Raw genomic sequence first — 18,310 nt, forward strand, 5'->3', positions numbered from 1 at the left:
GGGACTTTCTGGAGGTTCCACTGTAAAATTTCTGTCACTGTGACTAATATCATGTAACTCTCCCTCTCTCTTCATGTCATGCTCCCTCTCTGCTTTTCTTTCCCTCTCTGTGTCCAAATTAAACACAAGGCGCAGGACACTCTGATAAGGCCATCTGTTCATCTCTCTCAATCCCTCTACTTTTTCTCATTTTCCAATCTGACAATCTATTGCCTCTGCTGAAGCCGGCGAGGACATGTGCGGTATAGTTTTTCTGCAAGCCTCTATGTGTTTTTCTCCTTCTCTGGCTTCTGTTGAATCCCATCAGGGAGTGACAGACAGCAGCAGTAGCTTTGGACTTGTCACCACACCCTTAATTGCTTGCCCATGAGTGTAAGAGAAACACATCTGCATGAGTGTGTGACGCTACAGTTGCATTAAAGTTGTATGAGGTGCTTGACGTTCCGCCGCCGCCTGCAATTTAGAGCGATTCCAAGATTCAAGTCCCACACAGCTGAGATTACCGTACGCACACAGACAGACAGACACACACACAGACACACACACACACACACACACACACACACACACACACACACACACACACACACACACACACACACACACACACACACACACACACACACACACACACACACACACACACACACACACATGTACTCACACCTGAGCCCTGTTGCCCCACAGTGAGCCCAGAATCTGACTATGAAAATGAGTTTGTGATAAACTCATCATGCAGCTTAACAAGTAGAGCCAGGGAAGGAGAGGAGAAGGGGGGAGGGAGGGGGGAGATGGGGGTGTGAAACGGTCAAAAGGGTCAACTAATCAAGAGGAGGGGAAATGAGACGAGGGGTAGAGGAATTGAGAGGGGGAGGGATGGAGGGAGGGAGAGAGGGAGGGAGAGAGGGGGACTGGCGTTGAGTGGAGGACTTAGAAGGGTTACCATAAATGACTGTGAAATGAGAATCCGAGGAGGAAGCGCTAGCGTGCAGTGAGAGAAAAAAAAACAAGTAGAAGACAGCAGGAAGGGAAAAGGGGGTATGAGAGAGGGATACCATGAAATGAAAGGGCTGTGGGTAGCGAAGAGAACGTTTCATAATATTCTACTGGTGCAGAGAAACTGGGAGACACGAGAAGGAGGAGTTGAACAGAGGACGGAGAGGATTTGAGGGAAAAAAGAGATAAAATGGTATGATGGAACGCATATGGTCGGGGGGGATAGAAGGAAGAATACGGAAGAGATGAAAATGCATTTCTGCGGCACAGAAAAGAATGGGACAATGGGACGATGTGTGAAAGAGAGTGAAAAAAAAATATTCTTAAGTCATTTCTAAATCCTGTCAAAGAAGGCAATATAGGCAGGGAGGGGGAGGAAGGAGAAGGGAGACATGCAGGATGGAGAAAAGATGTAGATAGGTAGTGCAAAGTGATAACAGAGCTAAACCTAAGAGAAGACAGAGTAGGGGGGGAGCCGCATTATGTTGTGGCCTCCAAGCTAAGATATAGCCACCAAAATAATTAATTTATCCTCTGAAAATAAGTTTAAACTTAAGCAGTAGCCAAAAACCACAAGAATTTATAGGCTTAATAAAAATGACTACATTAGGAAATGATTTGAGTAAAGACAGGTGTTGATGACAAACTGTGTCAGCCCTCCTTTGGTGTTATTCACAACCCAATTCACTTGACAAACATGCCAAAATAAACCATTCATCGAATCAGGTACTTTACTCTGAAGACTTCTGGCTCCAACTGGACAGAACCAGTGAGGTTATATTTTTCAGATAAACCTCAAAGTTGGAAAGATGCTCCAAACTGAGAAAAGCCACATGCAGAAAAAGTAGCTCTCTTTAGTAACAGTTCAGGCTTATTAAAAACCAAGCACACAATAGCCAGACCCTTGTTTTAGCACTAGCCGTCCTCAGGGGAGTGGTACTTCTGATTGTTGCTTGCTGAGTCTTTAGCAAATCTCCACCGCCAATGACTATCCTCCCAGCAAATGTTTCCTCTCTGTCTCCAGAATATTCATCACAATCTATCTGGAAATTTACTGCAACTATCTACTTAAAAGTAAAGCAGGAATATGGATAATTTCCCTTTGCTGCAATGATCCTGTTATTGATGTCATCAGCGGGAAAGGATAAAGTAAAACCCTGTGGAGACGGTAATAAGGATGACTCAAAGGACAAAGATCAGCACAGGACAGAAAAGAGAGACACAGCCGACAGCAGACAGGTGATTTACACAGAAAGGTTTCACTCCTTAGCCGTCTCTAATTGGATTAATGTAATTATCAACATGTCGTGTTTGTGTAGGTGAGTGTGTGTGTGTGTGTGTGTGTGTGTGTGTGTGTGTGTGTGTGTGTGCGTGCGTGCGTGCGTGCGTGCGTGTGTGTGTGCGTGCATGCGGGGGGCGAATGCAGAGTCTTTAACCAGTTATGAGAAATAGCGTGCATGATTGCAATATGCATATATGCAGGGTTTGTGCTTGTGTGTGTCAGAACATTTCCCCTCCCCCTACGCCTTTTTCTTCAGGCTCTCCTTCAACAATTTTCCCACAGAGATCTTATCAACACTTCAGCTTGCGGAGAAGGTGCATGGGCTGAAACTCTGATCAGTTGCAAGGCGACACAGAGAGAATGAGATAGAGGAAGGCACGTTCACTGTCCTGTTATAACTAATGCAAATCAGAAGTTAGAGATTTCTACTGAGCATCCTGTATTTTCACAGCGCTCTGTGTTTGTTGGGCATCGTGCTTATTTTGGCGTTTAAATTTTTTTTTTTTTAAAAAGGTAAAAAAAAAAATGTTCAAATACTGTCAAATCTGTTTTTTAACTGCAGCGGAAACCAGGTCAGAGAGAGAAAAAAAAAAAAAAAACGAGAGAGGGAGTGACAGCGAGGTACAGCCTACGAGACAGACACTGCTCTCGCACAGTGCCCCATCCATAATGAACGGTGTCCTACCCCGGCACAGGCGTAGCGCACGATCCCTCACTAGAGAGACTGGAGGGAGACTGGGATGAGACAAAGGGGAACGGCCACATTAATTACACACACTCTCTAGGCGGGAGCTATCACCGGAGGCTAACTGAGGGGCCGACGGAGAGATGGAGAGACAGAGAAGGCTGGAGAGAAGGAGATGACAATGCACATGGAGTGCGCTATGTGTCTCCTGTGAGAGGGAGTGTTTGTCCTGAGCAGCAAGACGCCTGCTGGCTCCTGAGTTATGTCACAGTGTTACTAATGTGAGCTGAACCTCCAATCACACAGACACACACCGATGTCAGGCCACTTGTGTGTGTGTGTGTGTGTGTGTGTGTGTGTGTGTGTGTGTGTGTGTGTGTGTGTGTGTGTGTGTGTGTGTGTGTGTGTGTGTGTGTGTGTGTGTGTGTGTGTGTGTGTGTGCGTGCGTGCGTGCGTGTGTGTGTATATGTACAAGGTAGATGCCAGTGTCTGTGCGCGTACAGCGATACGAATGTACATGCAAGCTTGTGTGCATTGTTGCATGAGTTGGAAGTGTGTATCGTCTGGGGATTTGTGTGCTCATGTCTGTTTGTGATGTGCACTTACCCCTGGTAGTGTTTTCTGCTCATGAAGAGCGCTCTGGGCTTTCAGCGCCGACTCTCTCGCACAGTACGTCAGAAACGCACATCCTGTCAGATAGAAAGAGGCAGAGAAAGAGAAAAAAAAAAAAAGAGAGGGAGAGGAGCAACGGTAGAAAAGGTCAGTGAATGGCTCTAATATTGTCATTCTCTATCTCTGTCTCTGTACTTCCCGCCTACAAACACACACACTTGTCACACACACAGCCACGCTGTCATAAACCCTTCTAATCTTTTAAATGTTTCCTTTTCCAATGCCTTCCCTGATCACGTTGTCCCCTATTCTGAATTATCACTAGGATAACTCTTGTGAAACGATTAAAAATATGGATAATCATGCACTGGATAGTAACTATACTTGACAACACCATAATGATGTACTCTAAAGCAGAGAAGGACACTCCACGGCACGTCACATTTCAGAACGGCACGGCACGAGTCAGCACACATGACAGCACCACAGACGTGTGCACGGGTCTAAGAAGGCCTTACAACCTTGCCACTGTCAGATTCCTGCCCTAAACCAACAGCTATGCATGCCTCACTCACTCCAAATACACTCCCTCTGTTTTCCTATGTGCTGTACCTGTGTTTGTGTGTGTGAGGGAGGGGTAGGTAGTAGAGCTGGCTGGCCAGAGCTGTTTACTACACCTGTCACCAGCACTAAGACAACAAGATTAGCAGCAGGTTAGCATCCCAGTGACATCTCAGACAGACTAATGTAGAGTCAGAGTCAGGAAATGAAGTAAAGAAAAGATTTGACAAGAGAGAAGCAGAAATTAACACACACAGTGTACATCTAAATAACTGATGATGACTCAACATAATGTCATAAGATGGAAAAAAATACAAAAAAAAAAAAATATACAAAAAAAAATGATAAAGCACACGCAATGGCATACTGGAAACTACAACACACACGCAGCCACACATGCATCTTATGGTCCATCTCATTGCTTTTAAGAGGGGCTTACTGTGGCCGTGGGGAATCTCAAAACAACAGATTCTTTCCCCTGTGTCACCCAGGCTTACAGGCCCATTACACTGATTGGAGCATACAGCCTAATCTGGTTCACAACACACAGGACCCCAGGTCAGCGCTCGTGTGTTTGTGCATGTGTTTGTGCGTGTGTTTGTGTGTGTATTTGTGTGTGTGTGTGTGTGTGTGTGTGTGTGTGTGTGTGTGTGTGTGTGTGTGTGTGTGTGTGTGTGTGTGTGTGTGTGTGTGTGTGTGTGTGTGATAGAGAGAGAAAGAGTGAGAGAGGTTATGTGTCTTTTCTACAGTTTATTACTATTCAAATATATTTAAAGCCTCCAAATTATTAACATAATTCAGAGGTTCTATCTCTACAAACCATATATAAACCTTTTCATCACACCTTTATAAACAAGCATGTTTATAAATCTTAGTCAGTTTTTGTTTATGGGCACCCAATAACATTTGCCACAAGCAAACTGCTGCATAAAAGCATTTTGATTCTCAGTGTACGTGCAGCGACTGAGTTTGCTTGCCTGTCTTCCTGATCTCACGTTGCAGCGTTAACGAGAGATGAAGACAAGAAGCGCCGTGACAGTTTCCATGGATACATGTGACACTCAGTGCAGAGAAATTTGCCCATCTATCTGCCTGTCACATGGTTATCTAGGTATCTGTCTCTCTATCCCTGTCTCTGATTAAGCTGCGTTATGAGGGCGAGACTTACCTTTGTGCATGCCAGTGTATTTGTCCTTAATCACAGTTAGCTCATAGATTTTGCCAAACTGCTCGAAGATAGGCTTGAGATCCTTCTCCTCCAGGTTCCGGGGAATCTGCCCCACGAACAACTTGATGGCGTCAGCCTCCTTCATCGGGACAAAGTGGAGAGGACGACTGGGTACTGCACGGGCTGAGAGGCAAACAGATCAGGAGCAGGTATCCCTGGAGAGGAGCAGCTGATGCCTTTGGGTCATAGTCAGAAAGGTGGGGGGGAGAAAAAGGAAACAGTGGAAGACCTTAAACAAATATTTATTTAATGAGATGTAAAATGTGTAAATTTCATAGATCAATATTATGGTAAAATGTGTAGTATTATATTGGGGTCTTTTGTTTTTAAATAGACATTTACTACAGAATTAACATATTTCTGGCTTTAAGGTTGAAAAAACAATAATAAAAAATATTGTAAACGTTGATATTTAATAAAATGCCTCATTTCAATATACTGGGCTAAAAAAACAACAACTCTATTATGTATATAAAAGTATGGATTATTTGTGCCATTATTTTGAGTATTTATTGCCCAGTCTGATGACAAAGGGCTCCAGCAGCTTCTGGTAAAACAATTATGCAAATGTTAATTAGCCAATCAAAAAACAATAATGGCACCCCCCCAATTAAATATATGTATATAAAGAGAAAACATCTGTGAGCATACTTTACCTTTCGGTGGATAAACGGCGTTCAGGATTCCTGTAAACAAAAAAAAAGAGAAGGACCAGCATGATTGGGGGTAAATCATTGCAATAGAGCGGTTTCTTTGTTTAGCCAGCTGTAGGTTACAGCATACACACGGATGTCATGGGGCTCCCTTGCTCTTTGTCCGATCCCCCTTCAATGTACACACACACACACACACACACACACACACACACACACACACACACACACACACACACACACACACACACACACACACACACACACACACACACACACACACACACACACACACATTTACACAGAAACGCCAGAACAAAACAACACATGGAAATATACAGGCTGCACACATTATGAGTCTTACCTTTTGTGGATGAAGCTTGAGCAGAGTGTCGCCCGTGCAGATCAGATATTAAAGATTGGATGCTCTCCGCTGGGTCCCCGTTGTTGTCCTCGCCGCGCTCTGTCTCCGTCCCGTCCGCCTTCCTCCCCTCTCTGGATGCTCTCCGCTCTTTGTGCCTGCCTCCCTCCTCCTCGCTCCTCGGTGCAGATACCACAGGCTCGGCTGTGTGTGTGGTTTTTTTTTTTTTGGTTTTTTTGTGTTTTTTTTAACAGAACCCCGTGGTTCCCGGTCTCCGGGTGTGGAAGCGGGGCGGAGGAGAGTCCTGGCAGGTGTGAGTCACAGCTCGTCACCGGTCCCTCCGAAATCTCACCAAACCTTTCGACTTTAAAGAGCCCGGAGCGGACGGAGCTAGCTCGTTATCACTTTCACGAAAGCCCACTCTTAATTCCTATTTAATTACGAAGTGATAACCAGCTGCTTCGATCCGACTAACTTACAACTGTTCAAACTTGGTTGGCCTCTTTAAACAGCTTCTGTCTTGCCGTGATTGATCCAGTCGTTTACGGGGCTTTTGTTGTTGTTGTTGTTGTTTTTTGTTTTGTTTTCACTGTTCTTGCTATTTTCTATTTCTTGTAGCGTCTCACTCGTCCAACGGCTGTGTGTCTTTTCTCGTCCTACATCTACCGGTGTCTCTCTGCTCTCTTTCTCCCCCTCCCCCTCCTCTCCCGAAGCGGTTGCTAGCGTGTGACGTAACGCCCAGGGACCGTCAATAACTATGTTAACTGCACTCACGCACAAAAAAACCATAAATATGGGGGTAAAAATGCTCAATCGCGTTTACAGCTTCACTGAATAAATGCAAGAATGTGCGTAATGTGTTTGAAGCCGTAATGTGAATTTTCGGAAGCATTTCAAATGTTTTTTTAATTATCTCGGCTGTGCGGTGTTGTGCGGATGAAAATATTTGTGGACGTTACCTAGGGTACACCGTGCGCGGAGCCGCCTATTGTTCTCGCCGCGAGCCCTGGCCTTGGTGCTGAAACGATGCTTCTTGACGTGAAGCCGAAGCGCGCCGACGACGACGAGCACGCAGTCACGACTACTACAGCTGTTCACGCCCGAGACCAAAATCACGCTCACACCCACACGAACTGAAACGTGTGACAGAGGGAGGAGAGATAGCTCCGGGTTGGAGTTGGCCTAGTTTACAGTCTGGAAAACCGGCAGACATTGGGGCTATTTCACTGTGATATGTAAAAAAAAATTTGAATTAAAAAAAAAAAAAAAAGCAGGCACCTTCCAGTGTTATTGCGAAAAACAGCACACCTCCTATTTATTTTTATTTTTTTTTTATCCTTGAAGTGTAGGTGCGTGCCCAGTCTTAGAAGCAGAGCGATTGAGGGAAAAGTGAGGGTTCATGGTAATTTACTCCAAAAGGTCACCATCTGCCTGCTTTGCCTCGTGCCCTCTGTGAGCCAGCATCACCCGCCACATCCATCCACCATATATACACCCACCCACACAGCCTCACATGTATATCACCACACCAGGGGCTTTCTGACAAGCCCGGCAGCCCCCGGCAGGTCAAGCACGCAACGCCCTCTGCGCCCTGATGATGTGGACGGTGTGCAGGGACCGGGGCCGCACGCCATCAGAGCTGTTAACTCTCCCTGCACGAAGAAGAGGAAGAAGAGTAGTTGGCTCCAACTCACGCAAGTGTAAGATCAGTGGTGTTGAGGAGAGAAACCCCTAGACACCCTGTGATTCAGCTCTTTGTAGGCTGAGCAGACATTGTTTTTTCCCTGAAGATGTCTCAGTGGTCTGTCTTATAGCTACTTGTTTGGAAGCACCTGCAAACAGATCCATGCCAAGTTAAAGATGTGAATTTTATTTAGGCTTGTACTTGAATGCATGGAAATATTTCTGCTGAAGACAATACCTCATGCATCTTTAAATGTCTAAAGATTAAGGAATCATAGCAGGACCATTAAGGACACAGTCTCAGATCCTGCAGAAACCTGAGGGAGTTTAAACAATTAAAACCTTTCACATGAATATTTTATAGGTTGATTTCAGTACATTGAGGTTAAAAACGTAACTACATTAAAACCACAGATTATCACGTGAAATTAGTATGTGTCCTCCAGAAAGACCTCTAAAAAATGATGAAACAGCAGTGCAACCTTGTTCTTGGAAAACAACAGAAACTTGGAATCATTGACTCACATGAGGATTTCTAAGCTCCTGGCCATGGCCCAGTCACTTTTCACCTAAACATCCAGCCAATTGTACAGTTCCTGCAACTGCATTGGCCTTTAATTTAAGAATAATTCAAATGATAATAATACAAGATGTAATAAAAAGTAGGTTATAAAGAGTGCACATAATAGACTGATATTGTCATATTTAACATGTAGCAAAGTGTAGTGAATATTACTCGTTATACTGTTTTTAGTATGTGTATCTTATATTATTAGTTAATTAATGTCTTTGTTTATTTCCTGTCTTTAATGTCCTATAATGTTAATTATGTGATGTAAATCTGATAAAAACAAGTGTATTCATTCTTTACTGTGCTATTTTGTATCTTTTATACAAGATAAATTGTACGTTAAGGCACTTCCCACATTAAATGACAAATAAAACATCTTTGTACATTCAATATTTTGGCAGTAGAAATCAAGTTTTAAAGAACAACAGACAAATACTCCTTTTCCCCTGTGGGTGACTAATTTTTCAAGAAAACTGGGCCGAGTCATTTATTTACAAGACTCAATGGCGCCACCATTTGGACAAGAGTGTTTACACCACCCTCATTCACTGGACAAAATATGAATATGACACACCACCTACAGTCTCAGTTATTTCAGTTTTATTTAAATTGAAGCTTTGAGATCATCATTTTTCCACACTGATTTCTGTTTTTGCATGATAAAAAAATGTCTGTATATTGATAGAAACAATCTCATAAACTCTGGTGGTAACAAAAAATGCTACAGCTCCTCAAGACAGAAAATAAATTACATGTTCTTTAGATAATAGATAAATTACTATCCTTTTTGTGTTTATATATAAAAATGTAATTTGTAATACAAGGGATTAGAGACGAGAATGACACATTCAAAGCCACAACTGCAAAACACACGACCATACACACACATACACAAGCAAACGTACACAATTCATCACTGATTCTTTTTTCAAAGGTAACATACAGGCAACGTACAGTCGATATATGACAGTTAGATGTGAATAAATGCAAACTACAACAACACTTCTGATAACTCTACTCAGTTATAAAACGTAAGCACCGACTATGTTCAAAGAAATAATAGACATTAAAACATATCTGACAAATATACAGATTCCTCACCTGTGACCGGGTGTGAGTGTGTCTCGGTTTGAGGTGTGGGGAGAGGAAGAAAAAAAATATAAAGAGCGCAACTTAAAAACAGCAGGAGGAAGAGAGAACGAGCAACAAAAGAGTACTTACACACATATACAGAGGTTTCCACTTCAATATGCAAAATATGTACTTTTCAGGTCAAAGCAGGATGACTGCGTTTGAGCCGTATCATCACTGAGCTTATTCAATTGTTTAAAAAAAAAAAAAAAAAGCAGCTTTCTCAGTCTCCGCAAGGTTTCCGAATTCTGATGTATTCTCAGAGGACAGATTCAACATCCCCTGCCAAGAAGGTGATGACACACAGATGTTTTTTGTTTTTTTAAATACTTTAGCACAGCTGTAAAAATCCGTCAGCTGTTTGTGGTTAAAGGCCATATTCTACATTTTTCTTATTGTCAACAAACCCCACAAAAAGAACAAAACCAACAATGAATCAATGTTGACAAAAATAATTTTCTGTGCAGCCAAAGCGTGATCTAGCTTATTCTTCTGTGCCACAAAGCTCCACTAATATCCCCAAAAATATTTACAACACAGAGTGTTGGGTCTAATTCCAATAAACCCATGTGGTGTAGGTTATTTTGATCAATTATTTAGTAAATCCTTCATACACAAACTAAAATAATCACTAACAAGTATTAATCTGCAGTTGAAAATACCTCTAACAAAAGCACTATATACTACAGTTTAAGTTACATTTGCTAAAAAGGACAGTTACCACCTGTTTTAAGAAATTACTTCATCTTTCTTTTAAAGATTTATGACTTTCGAGGGGACAAGTGGCCTCTGGGTTAAATACCAGACACATGGTCAGTAACTTAGACGGCAGACAGACAGACTGACAACGATGTTGGTCTTCTCATTTGATTTGTTGACGAGAAGAAAAGGATAGAGCAACAACAGTTTTGTCACTTCTTTCTTTTTTCAAATATAAATCATGTCTGTTATTGAGTTCGCAGCATCATCTTTAGTTTAGTAAAAGCATAATGCAAATGTGAGTCTTCACACAGAGGGGAGATTTTAACACATCTCAGATAGGTCTTTTTAACCAGTTGTTTTAACCCCTTCATAACTCACTGTCCCCAACACGGGCCAGAGTCAAAGTTCTGCCGCTCTGTTTTGGATGGCCGATTATCCATCGTTTGAAAGCACAAAGCCTCTCGATTCAAACTCTGTAAGGTGTTTTAAGATACCAACACCACAGCTGCATCAGTTATTTTGCAATAGGATTGTGGACACAGCAAAACAATATTTTCTTACATTTTCTGTCTTCAGTAGGGGGACAGACTCGTTAAATCGCTACATGCTGCACATCATTTTCATCGTAAGAGTACAACAAACAAAATTCTTACGTGCTTTTAGTCATTTTTAGTAAAAAAATAAGGGAGCAAATGTTAAGAACCTGCATGTAAATGTAACTGAACAGAGACTGTACAGAGTCTGCGCTGTTCAACATCCATGTCAGCTATCCTTCTTATTCAGGAAGATTCTCATCTTTGCCTTCGCACTTAGTTATATTTGGTCACTTTACTGCCATGGTCACCCCACTCCTTTGGTTCACCTGTCCAAATACCGAACTGAACAATAAGAGGACACTTGAGTAAAATATTTTTTTGGCAAACAGAAAAAGACAAACGATATGTAAATAAAATCCTTCTAGCTTGGCTGGGCGCAGCCTCTGTAGCTCAGTGGGGGACTTATGTACTGATCTATTCCAGTAGATCTTCAGTACACATAGCACTACAGTATACAGACTTTATCTAGCACACACAGTAATCATTCTTTTAGCTCATAATTAGTGGTATGCATGTCTGACTACGTCTGCTTTAAGATCCCGTGGATGAGGAGGACTCATAACAAAGGCTGTGTCCTCAGTGAGCACCTTCCATTACAACCAATCAGTCACAGAAATGAAGCTCCAAGAGTGGAAGTGACAGCAAAAGCAGCATTATGAACCCGATAAAGTTAATGCGCATTGTAAATCAAAGCGAGCTCAGTTGAAGATGTGGTTCTAAGAGACATTATCAAATATGACTGCATACAGAGAGTACTGCTAAAAGGAACCAGCTGCTTTCACAGTGTTTTACCTGAAGGAACAGGAGAAAATAGCTGAAAGTTATCTGAACGCCATCACACGTCTACTCTGGGCTGTCCATTTCTACAGACTCGTCCTGTCAGGGATGATCAGCCCGTTTCGACCTAATCCTCGACTGCCTGCACACCACGGCTCTCTGTGATTGGTTGGTCAGTGCCTCTTGGCCCGCTGGGCACTCTGGGTGCAGGAAGCACAGCAGGCAGTCTTGTAGTAGGAGTAGACACACAGTCTGGCCTGCACCACCATCACACAGTTGTGACCTCTGTCCCGGCAGTTTTCATCTGTGGACAGAGAGAAGGAGATGTTGTCAAAGAGAAATACCAAAACACAGAAATACACTTGAACGCACACACCAACCTGAAACTTGTGGGCTGCAGGGTATTGTGTTGCAGAATTGTTCCTGCTCAGGTTTGGGGCTGGAATCACAGTCATGGCTGTGCTTTTTGTCTGGTGTTAGACATCGAACCTCCCTCATCTGTAAGCCCTTTCCACAAGAGCGTGAACACTGAGAGCAGACGCACAGAGCGAGAGTGTAAATAAAACTGCAACACTTTTACTGAAGGTGCTTTGTAATTAATATTTTGGACAATTTTCGAATCCTCAAACATGTCCCGTCGTGGCTCACCGCGCTCCACTCCGTTGTGAACCACCGGGGCTGACACTCGCCCATCTCACACTCCTGGACTGGTGCAGGTTTATCCAGATGAGAACACTCAGCAGCTGGTACGACAGTAAAATCATTCCCCGTCTTCTGGACACAAATGATGTCTCGTCGCTGAGTTCCGTTTCCACATGGGACATTACACTGGAAAAAGAAATCAGTCAAATACTCAACACCAGCTGGGTAAAAAGACTTTATCAAATACAACTCTAAGTAGATCAATAATTTTTTTTTTTTTAAATCAAGAATTGAATAAAGAAAGTTTGAATACCTGCCCAATTTCAGCACAAAACTCACAATATAAAGCAACAATGTCTTTACACCAGAGACACAATTTTAAATAAAACAGACAAACATACAAAAGAAGATAAGCCTCTTCTCTGCTTTCTTCACTCCATCCTACCTCTGTCCAGGGGCTGCTGTACCACATGGTTGTTGGCACACAGGGGCCCCCATTACAGGCCTTCATCTCTGCTGGTTTCTCCCCAACACAGTCCCCTCCTCCTCCACCCTCTCTGACCCCTCCTCTGGTGAGACACACCACTTCTCTCCTGTGCACCCCGGGGCCACACTGCGCCGAACACTTCAGGACACAAAGTGGGAGATCATGTTGAGGATTACCGTTAAGTGCGTGTTTGTTCCTTTTTGCTCCTGTGTGTGCATGTTACTCACAGTGTTGGACCAGTCGGTGAAGTACCAGTTGGTCACACAGGGGCCCATGTTGCACTCCTCACTTCCTTGTGGACGCAGCCTGGTGTTGCACTCCTTATCGTTCACCACGCTGCCTTGATCGCTCAGGCAATGCACGCTCCTACTCCTCTTGCCTACTCCGCAGTCCACTGAGCACTGAGACAAATGAAGAGGGAAAACCAAAGAGAATGAACCAAATGATTCAATACTAGATGGAAAAAAACATTTAACTATAAATGAATTAATCTTTTATTTGTTCCAAAAGGGCAACTAGTTGTGCACCAGTAAAAAAGGAAGACATAATAATAACAGAAAACTAGTATAAATAGTTGAATGCAAACCTGATGAGGGCTTTTTAAAACCAGAGACACAGTGTCATGCTTAAATGAAAAGGAAACTAAGTTCTCCAAGAAAGGGTTGTCTGCGGAGATTTGGAGATACAGAACCTGGCCTCTTGTTAACCATGACTGTAGACACAGCAGCAGATGACGTTGTCGGTCACATGCTGGTGTTTGTTGACCTACCGTGCTCCAGTCAGTTCCGACCTCCCAGTGGGAGCAGAGGCGGAGCTGGCAGGCCTGTGTCGACTCCGGCGGGGTGAGGTTGGCACAGCGCTGGGGGTGGACCATGGTGGAGCGGTCGCCGAAGCTCTGCCTGCACTGGAGCTGCCTCTGCTGCACGCCGGGACCGCAGGACACGCTGCACTCCGACCACGCACTGGCCTCCCAGCTGACAAAAAGACAGCGAAGGAGAGAAAGACAGAGATACTGAGATATCACACAAGGTCAAACGCCTTCGCATTGAAATAAAATGTAGTATTTGTCCACCACTAATGTGACCATTTGTTTAAAGGACAATTCTGTTCAGAAATGTCAATCCTCCCAGAAATTTTAAATAGTATTTAAAAGTCCTGCATGCACACACTGACAATCACACCCATAATTATCCAAACAAAGCTAAGGATCTGTAGATTTTTTGTAGACATGTTTTGTGTCTTTTCTGCCAGCCACTGGCTTCCATTCATAATAATAAAACATGTATTTATGAAAACATGAATTCGGTGGCCGGTCAACAGTCAACACCATTGTTACATGTTACCAAATACAGCCAACCTGAACAAGTTAGCTGTAATTTATCAACTGCTTACGCTTTTTATTTGCCAAAACATGCACTACAGTTTTTTCTTTCTTTATCTAAGGCCTAAAAACCATGCATTGCAGTGAAATACTGTCAAGCTGTTTATGGCAGAAATCAACACTCATTTCAAGTAATTTCTACGTCTGTATTTTGAAAAAGAGAAAAACATAAGGCAGGTTGCTCCACTTGAATCAAATATAATTATAGTAAATACTTGAAAATAAGGAGATTTTCTACAGAAATAAATACAAATACCCTTTTTTACTTTTGTCCTTACTTTTAAGGACCCAAATTACTTTGCAGTGTGGTTTTTGCGCAATGAAGGAAATGCTTTTTTGTCTTTTCTGCAGCTGATTGTAGGAAATGAATATGGTACAAATATTTTCCACATAATGTGAATATCTCTTAAGTTAACTTTGTATTTGCTTACAATGGTGGGCAGGAGTGTGTGTTACAAGGCTCCTCCTCAGGAACAGGTTTGGTTGCAGAGTCACACTTCCTCTCCGGGACTTCGTCGTCTGTGTGGCGGTTTATACACAGAATGACTCGATACTGAGAACCTACAGAGAAACGGACAGAGACGCAGACTTCAGTTCCATGTTCCTGTACTTACAGCTATAAACCAGAGGAGGGCGACATCCCATCATTGAAAATATAGAAGTAGGTAAGACTTTTTGTCTGTGACACATACAATATATGAAGGCTCATTAAAAATCTGACCTTTGCCACAGGAAGCAGAACACTCTGTGAGGTCACCTGTCCTCCACACAAATGGCGGCTGAGTGTCCGGTGGCAGGTCGGTACGAGGGGGGATCCGAGCATTCCTGTTGGGTGCGGATCCCCGAGGACGTGCCCTCTCGGGTGTCCACCGGTTCGAAGATGGGGGAGAAAAAATAGAGGAAGACGAGGAGGGGAAAGAAGGTACTGAAACAGGAGGAGGAGCAGGAGGGGGATCTTCTACTGACACAGTGAGAGAACCTGCGAGAGAAGAAAAACAAAGGTGGACATGAAGACAAATCAGAAAGTACACGAAAGGTTGAAGAAAGATTGGGAAACAGGCACGAGGAGAGATAACGAGTGAGGAAAGAGGCAAAACATTTTGAAATATTGAAAATAGAAGGAAGGCAGTGAGTCAGAGGCTAATGATGTCATGATGAGGTCAGGGTCTCATGACAGCAAACATGTGGAGCAGATAGCCTCCCATCTAGGTCATAGGCAAACGCAAACACAAACACACACAAACACACACAAACACATTCATGCAATGATCCCTCCACAACCACACCCATTCTAAACCATAAACACATCAATCACTCTCCAGAGATATGTATTGCAGTTATGTTTCCTTCAGTCATTTGGAAAGAATGGATCTATAGATCTTCTGTTTGATTTACAGTTCATTTTATCCACTGACAAGCTTCAGCTATGTGCTGCATTGTGGAGAACGCTGCTCTCTGCGCTACTGTTCGCAAAATGCAGAAAACATATTGTCAAATAGAAGAGAGGAGTTCAGGAAGCTGAGGTGTGATGGACTCACTGCGGAGGGGTGCTCTGGCTGGCTCTCGTTCCCTCGGCCTCTCCCTGGGTGCCTCTCTGGGCGTCTCCCTCTCTCTCTCCCTCTCTGCCTCCTTCTTCTCCACCGGGATGTAGTACTCGTAGTCGATGCCTGGGTTCTCCTTGTGGAAAATGATCTGGAGAAAAGACAAATTTACAGATCCCCATAGAGAAATGTACGAGTCAGAGGACAACGGTCGGGATGAGCCTGTCCGGGAGTCAGTGTCACGCCCAAGGACTCCCCTGCTGCAAAATCCTGCAGCCCGTCTACAAGACTTAATCGAGTCAAGGTTATCTAAACTTAATCAGCAGGAGTCCAGTGGCAACAACATTTTGATCTGCTATATTTTGCAGCCGCTACTGATGTCCTTCAGTCAGGGCTTTCATTTTTCAGTGCAAGATTTGTTTGCGGAGTGAAATGTCTCGATAACTGACTGCAGCTATAGTTCCCAAAGAATACACCGTAAGAACTCTGAGGGTTTCAATTTTGATACCTCACTTCAAAACAAAGACAATACAGGTATTATAAGAATAGTTTGACATTTTGAGAAATATGGTAACATGCTAAGGCTTAAAAGAGAAGTAGCTGTCACCAGCAGGCTGTTAGCTTTGCCACATAACGTGTTTTTGCTCTGTGTTTTTTGTACATATTACACAAACAAGACAAAGCATTTTAATGTGTGAGCTTTAGGGGTGCTTGTTGGTGGATTTTGTTGCCTTTGGACAGAGCCAGGCAAGCTGTTCCCTCAGTTTTTAGTTAACTGGCTGCTCGTGGTTTTCTCTGACTGCCCATGTTTACGCTGCTGTGCCATATACTGCTTGGAAAGAAAGAAAAAGAAAAGTAGTTGAATGTTGATGCAGCCCAGGAACAAATTTGCAAGTATTGAGTATGCAGTGGGTGTAACTCTGAGCTGAACTTGTGCTTTACCCGCCATAAATTAACTCTTCCTCCCTCGTCCCCAGCTGAACCTGACAAACTGAGTCAGTCACGTCCTAATTTGGCCATTTTACAGTCACTTAACCTGATTTTGGTAGCAACATGGATTTTTACTGTGCTACCAACATCAACTTTCATCTTTAAAAGTATTTATTTGGTATTTTTTTTAGCGTTTTATACGGACAGTAGACAGATGACCGGATATGAGGAGGATAGATACAAAAATCCCTGACCTAGGACCCCGCACTTCATGGTCGGTGTCTTAACCCCAAGCTTCAGAGGGTGCCATGAACTTTATTCTTTTTTTCCCAGCAGTAGCAAAGATTGAGAGGAAGCAGACTTGTGTTCCCATTTCTTTTCATCAAAAAGATTCTTTACGAGCATGAGATAAGCCTTACAGTGTCACAGTGCTTCTGGAGAGTTTATACACTTTTTTATGTCTTGTTTTAGTTTCCCATCCAACCTTAAAATACAGGTGATTCCTGAAGAGGTCAAACTTGCTATTTTAATCCCCCCCCGCCCCCTCCCGCCCTGAAGTTGCTGGATGTAAAGCTGCACATGACTCCTATTCTTTAATAAGATCTTAGCCTGAGGTTTGCGTTGTTATTATTAAGCCCTGGATGGTATGTTGTGGCTCAGGCTGAGCTTTAGTGTAACTGTATTTATCCCGCCATAATGCTAAAATAATGCTGCCTATCTGGAGAATTGTGACATAGAGCAGGGGAGCACAGCCGTGGGCTCACAACAATGATGTAGAGATGTGAAGTCTTCTGTGTATACACATGTTTCTATGTGTCTGCGAGTGATTCTTATCATTAACTTAATTTTGCTGTGGCCTGGTTCGTGTTTGCTTACAGGGTTAAAATAAATGCCTTCCTGTGCTGCTGCAGTACTTACATATAGATGGAGCTGTGTTGTGGTGGGTCCTGGTGCCCTGAGGGTCTCGCCTTTCTCTTCCTCTCCCTCTGCCTGGGCTCTAGGTCGGGTGTAGGTGAAGGTGGTCCCCCCTGCCTGGTACTCTCCTGGAGGGTCCACAGCCCAGCGCCCGTTCACCACTGAAGCCCCTGTGCCACTCCTCATGGCTGGAGAAATGAAGGTGGGAATGTCAGAAGGATTTAAATTATGTTTTCAGACCTTCATTAGTCTACTGCATCTTTAGGCATGCCCCATATTTTCAAACACACTCACAGACAGACAAACACAGCCTTTGGAGTGCTGTCTCATTAACAAACAGGAGGCTGGCAAGACAAACACTCACATGCATGTACACACTTCACTGATTCCTTGTGGGCTCTAACAATACCAGCTTTATCTGCTCCGAGTCTGCAAGGCTGAAAAATCTGCAGTCTTACTCAAAGCCAGCACGCACACAATCATTGTCCAAATCTCATTTCGAAATCTGCAACTCCCTCGCCAACATTTCACTTTTACTGGGGCTGCAACCAGCATTAATCAAGAAATCTGAAACTC

The 18,310-nt window shown here is 43.4% G+C and overlaps 2 protein-coding genes across 3 annotated transcripts in view; both read right to left on the minus strand.

The window, feature by feature from the left end:
• The window catches only part of LOC138619419 (CUGBP Elav-like family member 3), a 28,735-nt gene extending 21,673 nt beyond the window's left edge, over positions 1 to 7,062 (minus strand). For both annotated transcript variants that reach the window (XM_069695874.1, XM_069695873.1), the window contains exons 1-4: positions 6,382 to 7,062; positions 6,021 to 6,050; positions 5,305 to 5,540; positions 3,570 to 3,652 (exon numbers count right to left, since the gene is read on the minus strand). In XM_069695874.1, coding sequence (XP_069551975.1) covers positions 3,570 to 3,652; positions 5,305 to 5,449 — 228 coding nt within the window. In that variant the 5' untranslated portion in view covers positions 5,450 to 5,540; positions 6,021 to 6,050; positions 6,382 to 7,062. The remainder of the gene's footprint in view (positions 1 to 3,569; positions 3,653 to 5,304; positions 5,541 to 6,020; positions 6,051 to 6,381) is intronic.
• Positions 7,063 to 9,065: 2,003 nt separating this feature from the next.
• Positions 9,066 to 18,310, minus strand: part of adamtsl4 (ADAMTS-like 4) — a 36,284-nt gene continuing 27,039 nt past the window's right edge. The window contains exons 8-17 of the mRNA XM_069695872.1: positions 17,738 to 17,922; positions 15,887 to 16,040; positions 15,070 to 15,327; positions 14,780 to 14,909; positions 13,737 to 13,941; positions 13,195 to 13,368; positions 12,926 to 13,105; positions 12,487 to 12,666; positions 12,219 to 12,366; positions 9,066 to 12,142 (exon numbers count right to left, since the gene is read on the minus strand). Of these exons, the coding sequence (XP_069551973.1) occupies positions 12,012 to 12,142; positions 12,219 to 12,366; positions 12,487 to 12,666; positions 12,926 to 13,105; positions 13,195 to 13,368; positions 13,737 to 13,941; positions 14,780 to 14,909; positions 15,070 to 15,327; positions 15,887 to 16,040; positions 17,738 to 17,922 (1,745 nt within the window). The 3' untranslated portion in view covers positions 9,066 to 12,011. The remainder of the gene's footprint in view (positions 12,143 to 12,218; positions 12,367 to 12,486; positions 12,667 to 12,925; positions 13,106 to 13,194; positions 13,369 to 13,736; positions 13,942 to 14,779; positions 14,910 to 15,069; positions 15,328 to 15,886; positions 16,041 to 17,737; positions 17,923 to 18,310) is intronic.

Source organism: Brachyistius frenatus, unplaced genomic scaffold (assembly GCF_029030835.1).
Source record: "Brachyistius frenatus isolate BFR_SWC_R1_liver_20210118 unplaced genomic scaffold, ASM2903083v1 Contig_20, whole genome shotgun sequence".
Classification (NCBI taxonomy): Eukaryota; Metazoa; Chordata; class Actinopteri; family Embiotocidae; genus Brachyistius; species Brachyistius frenatus.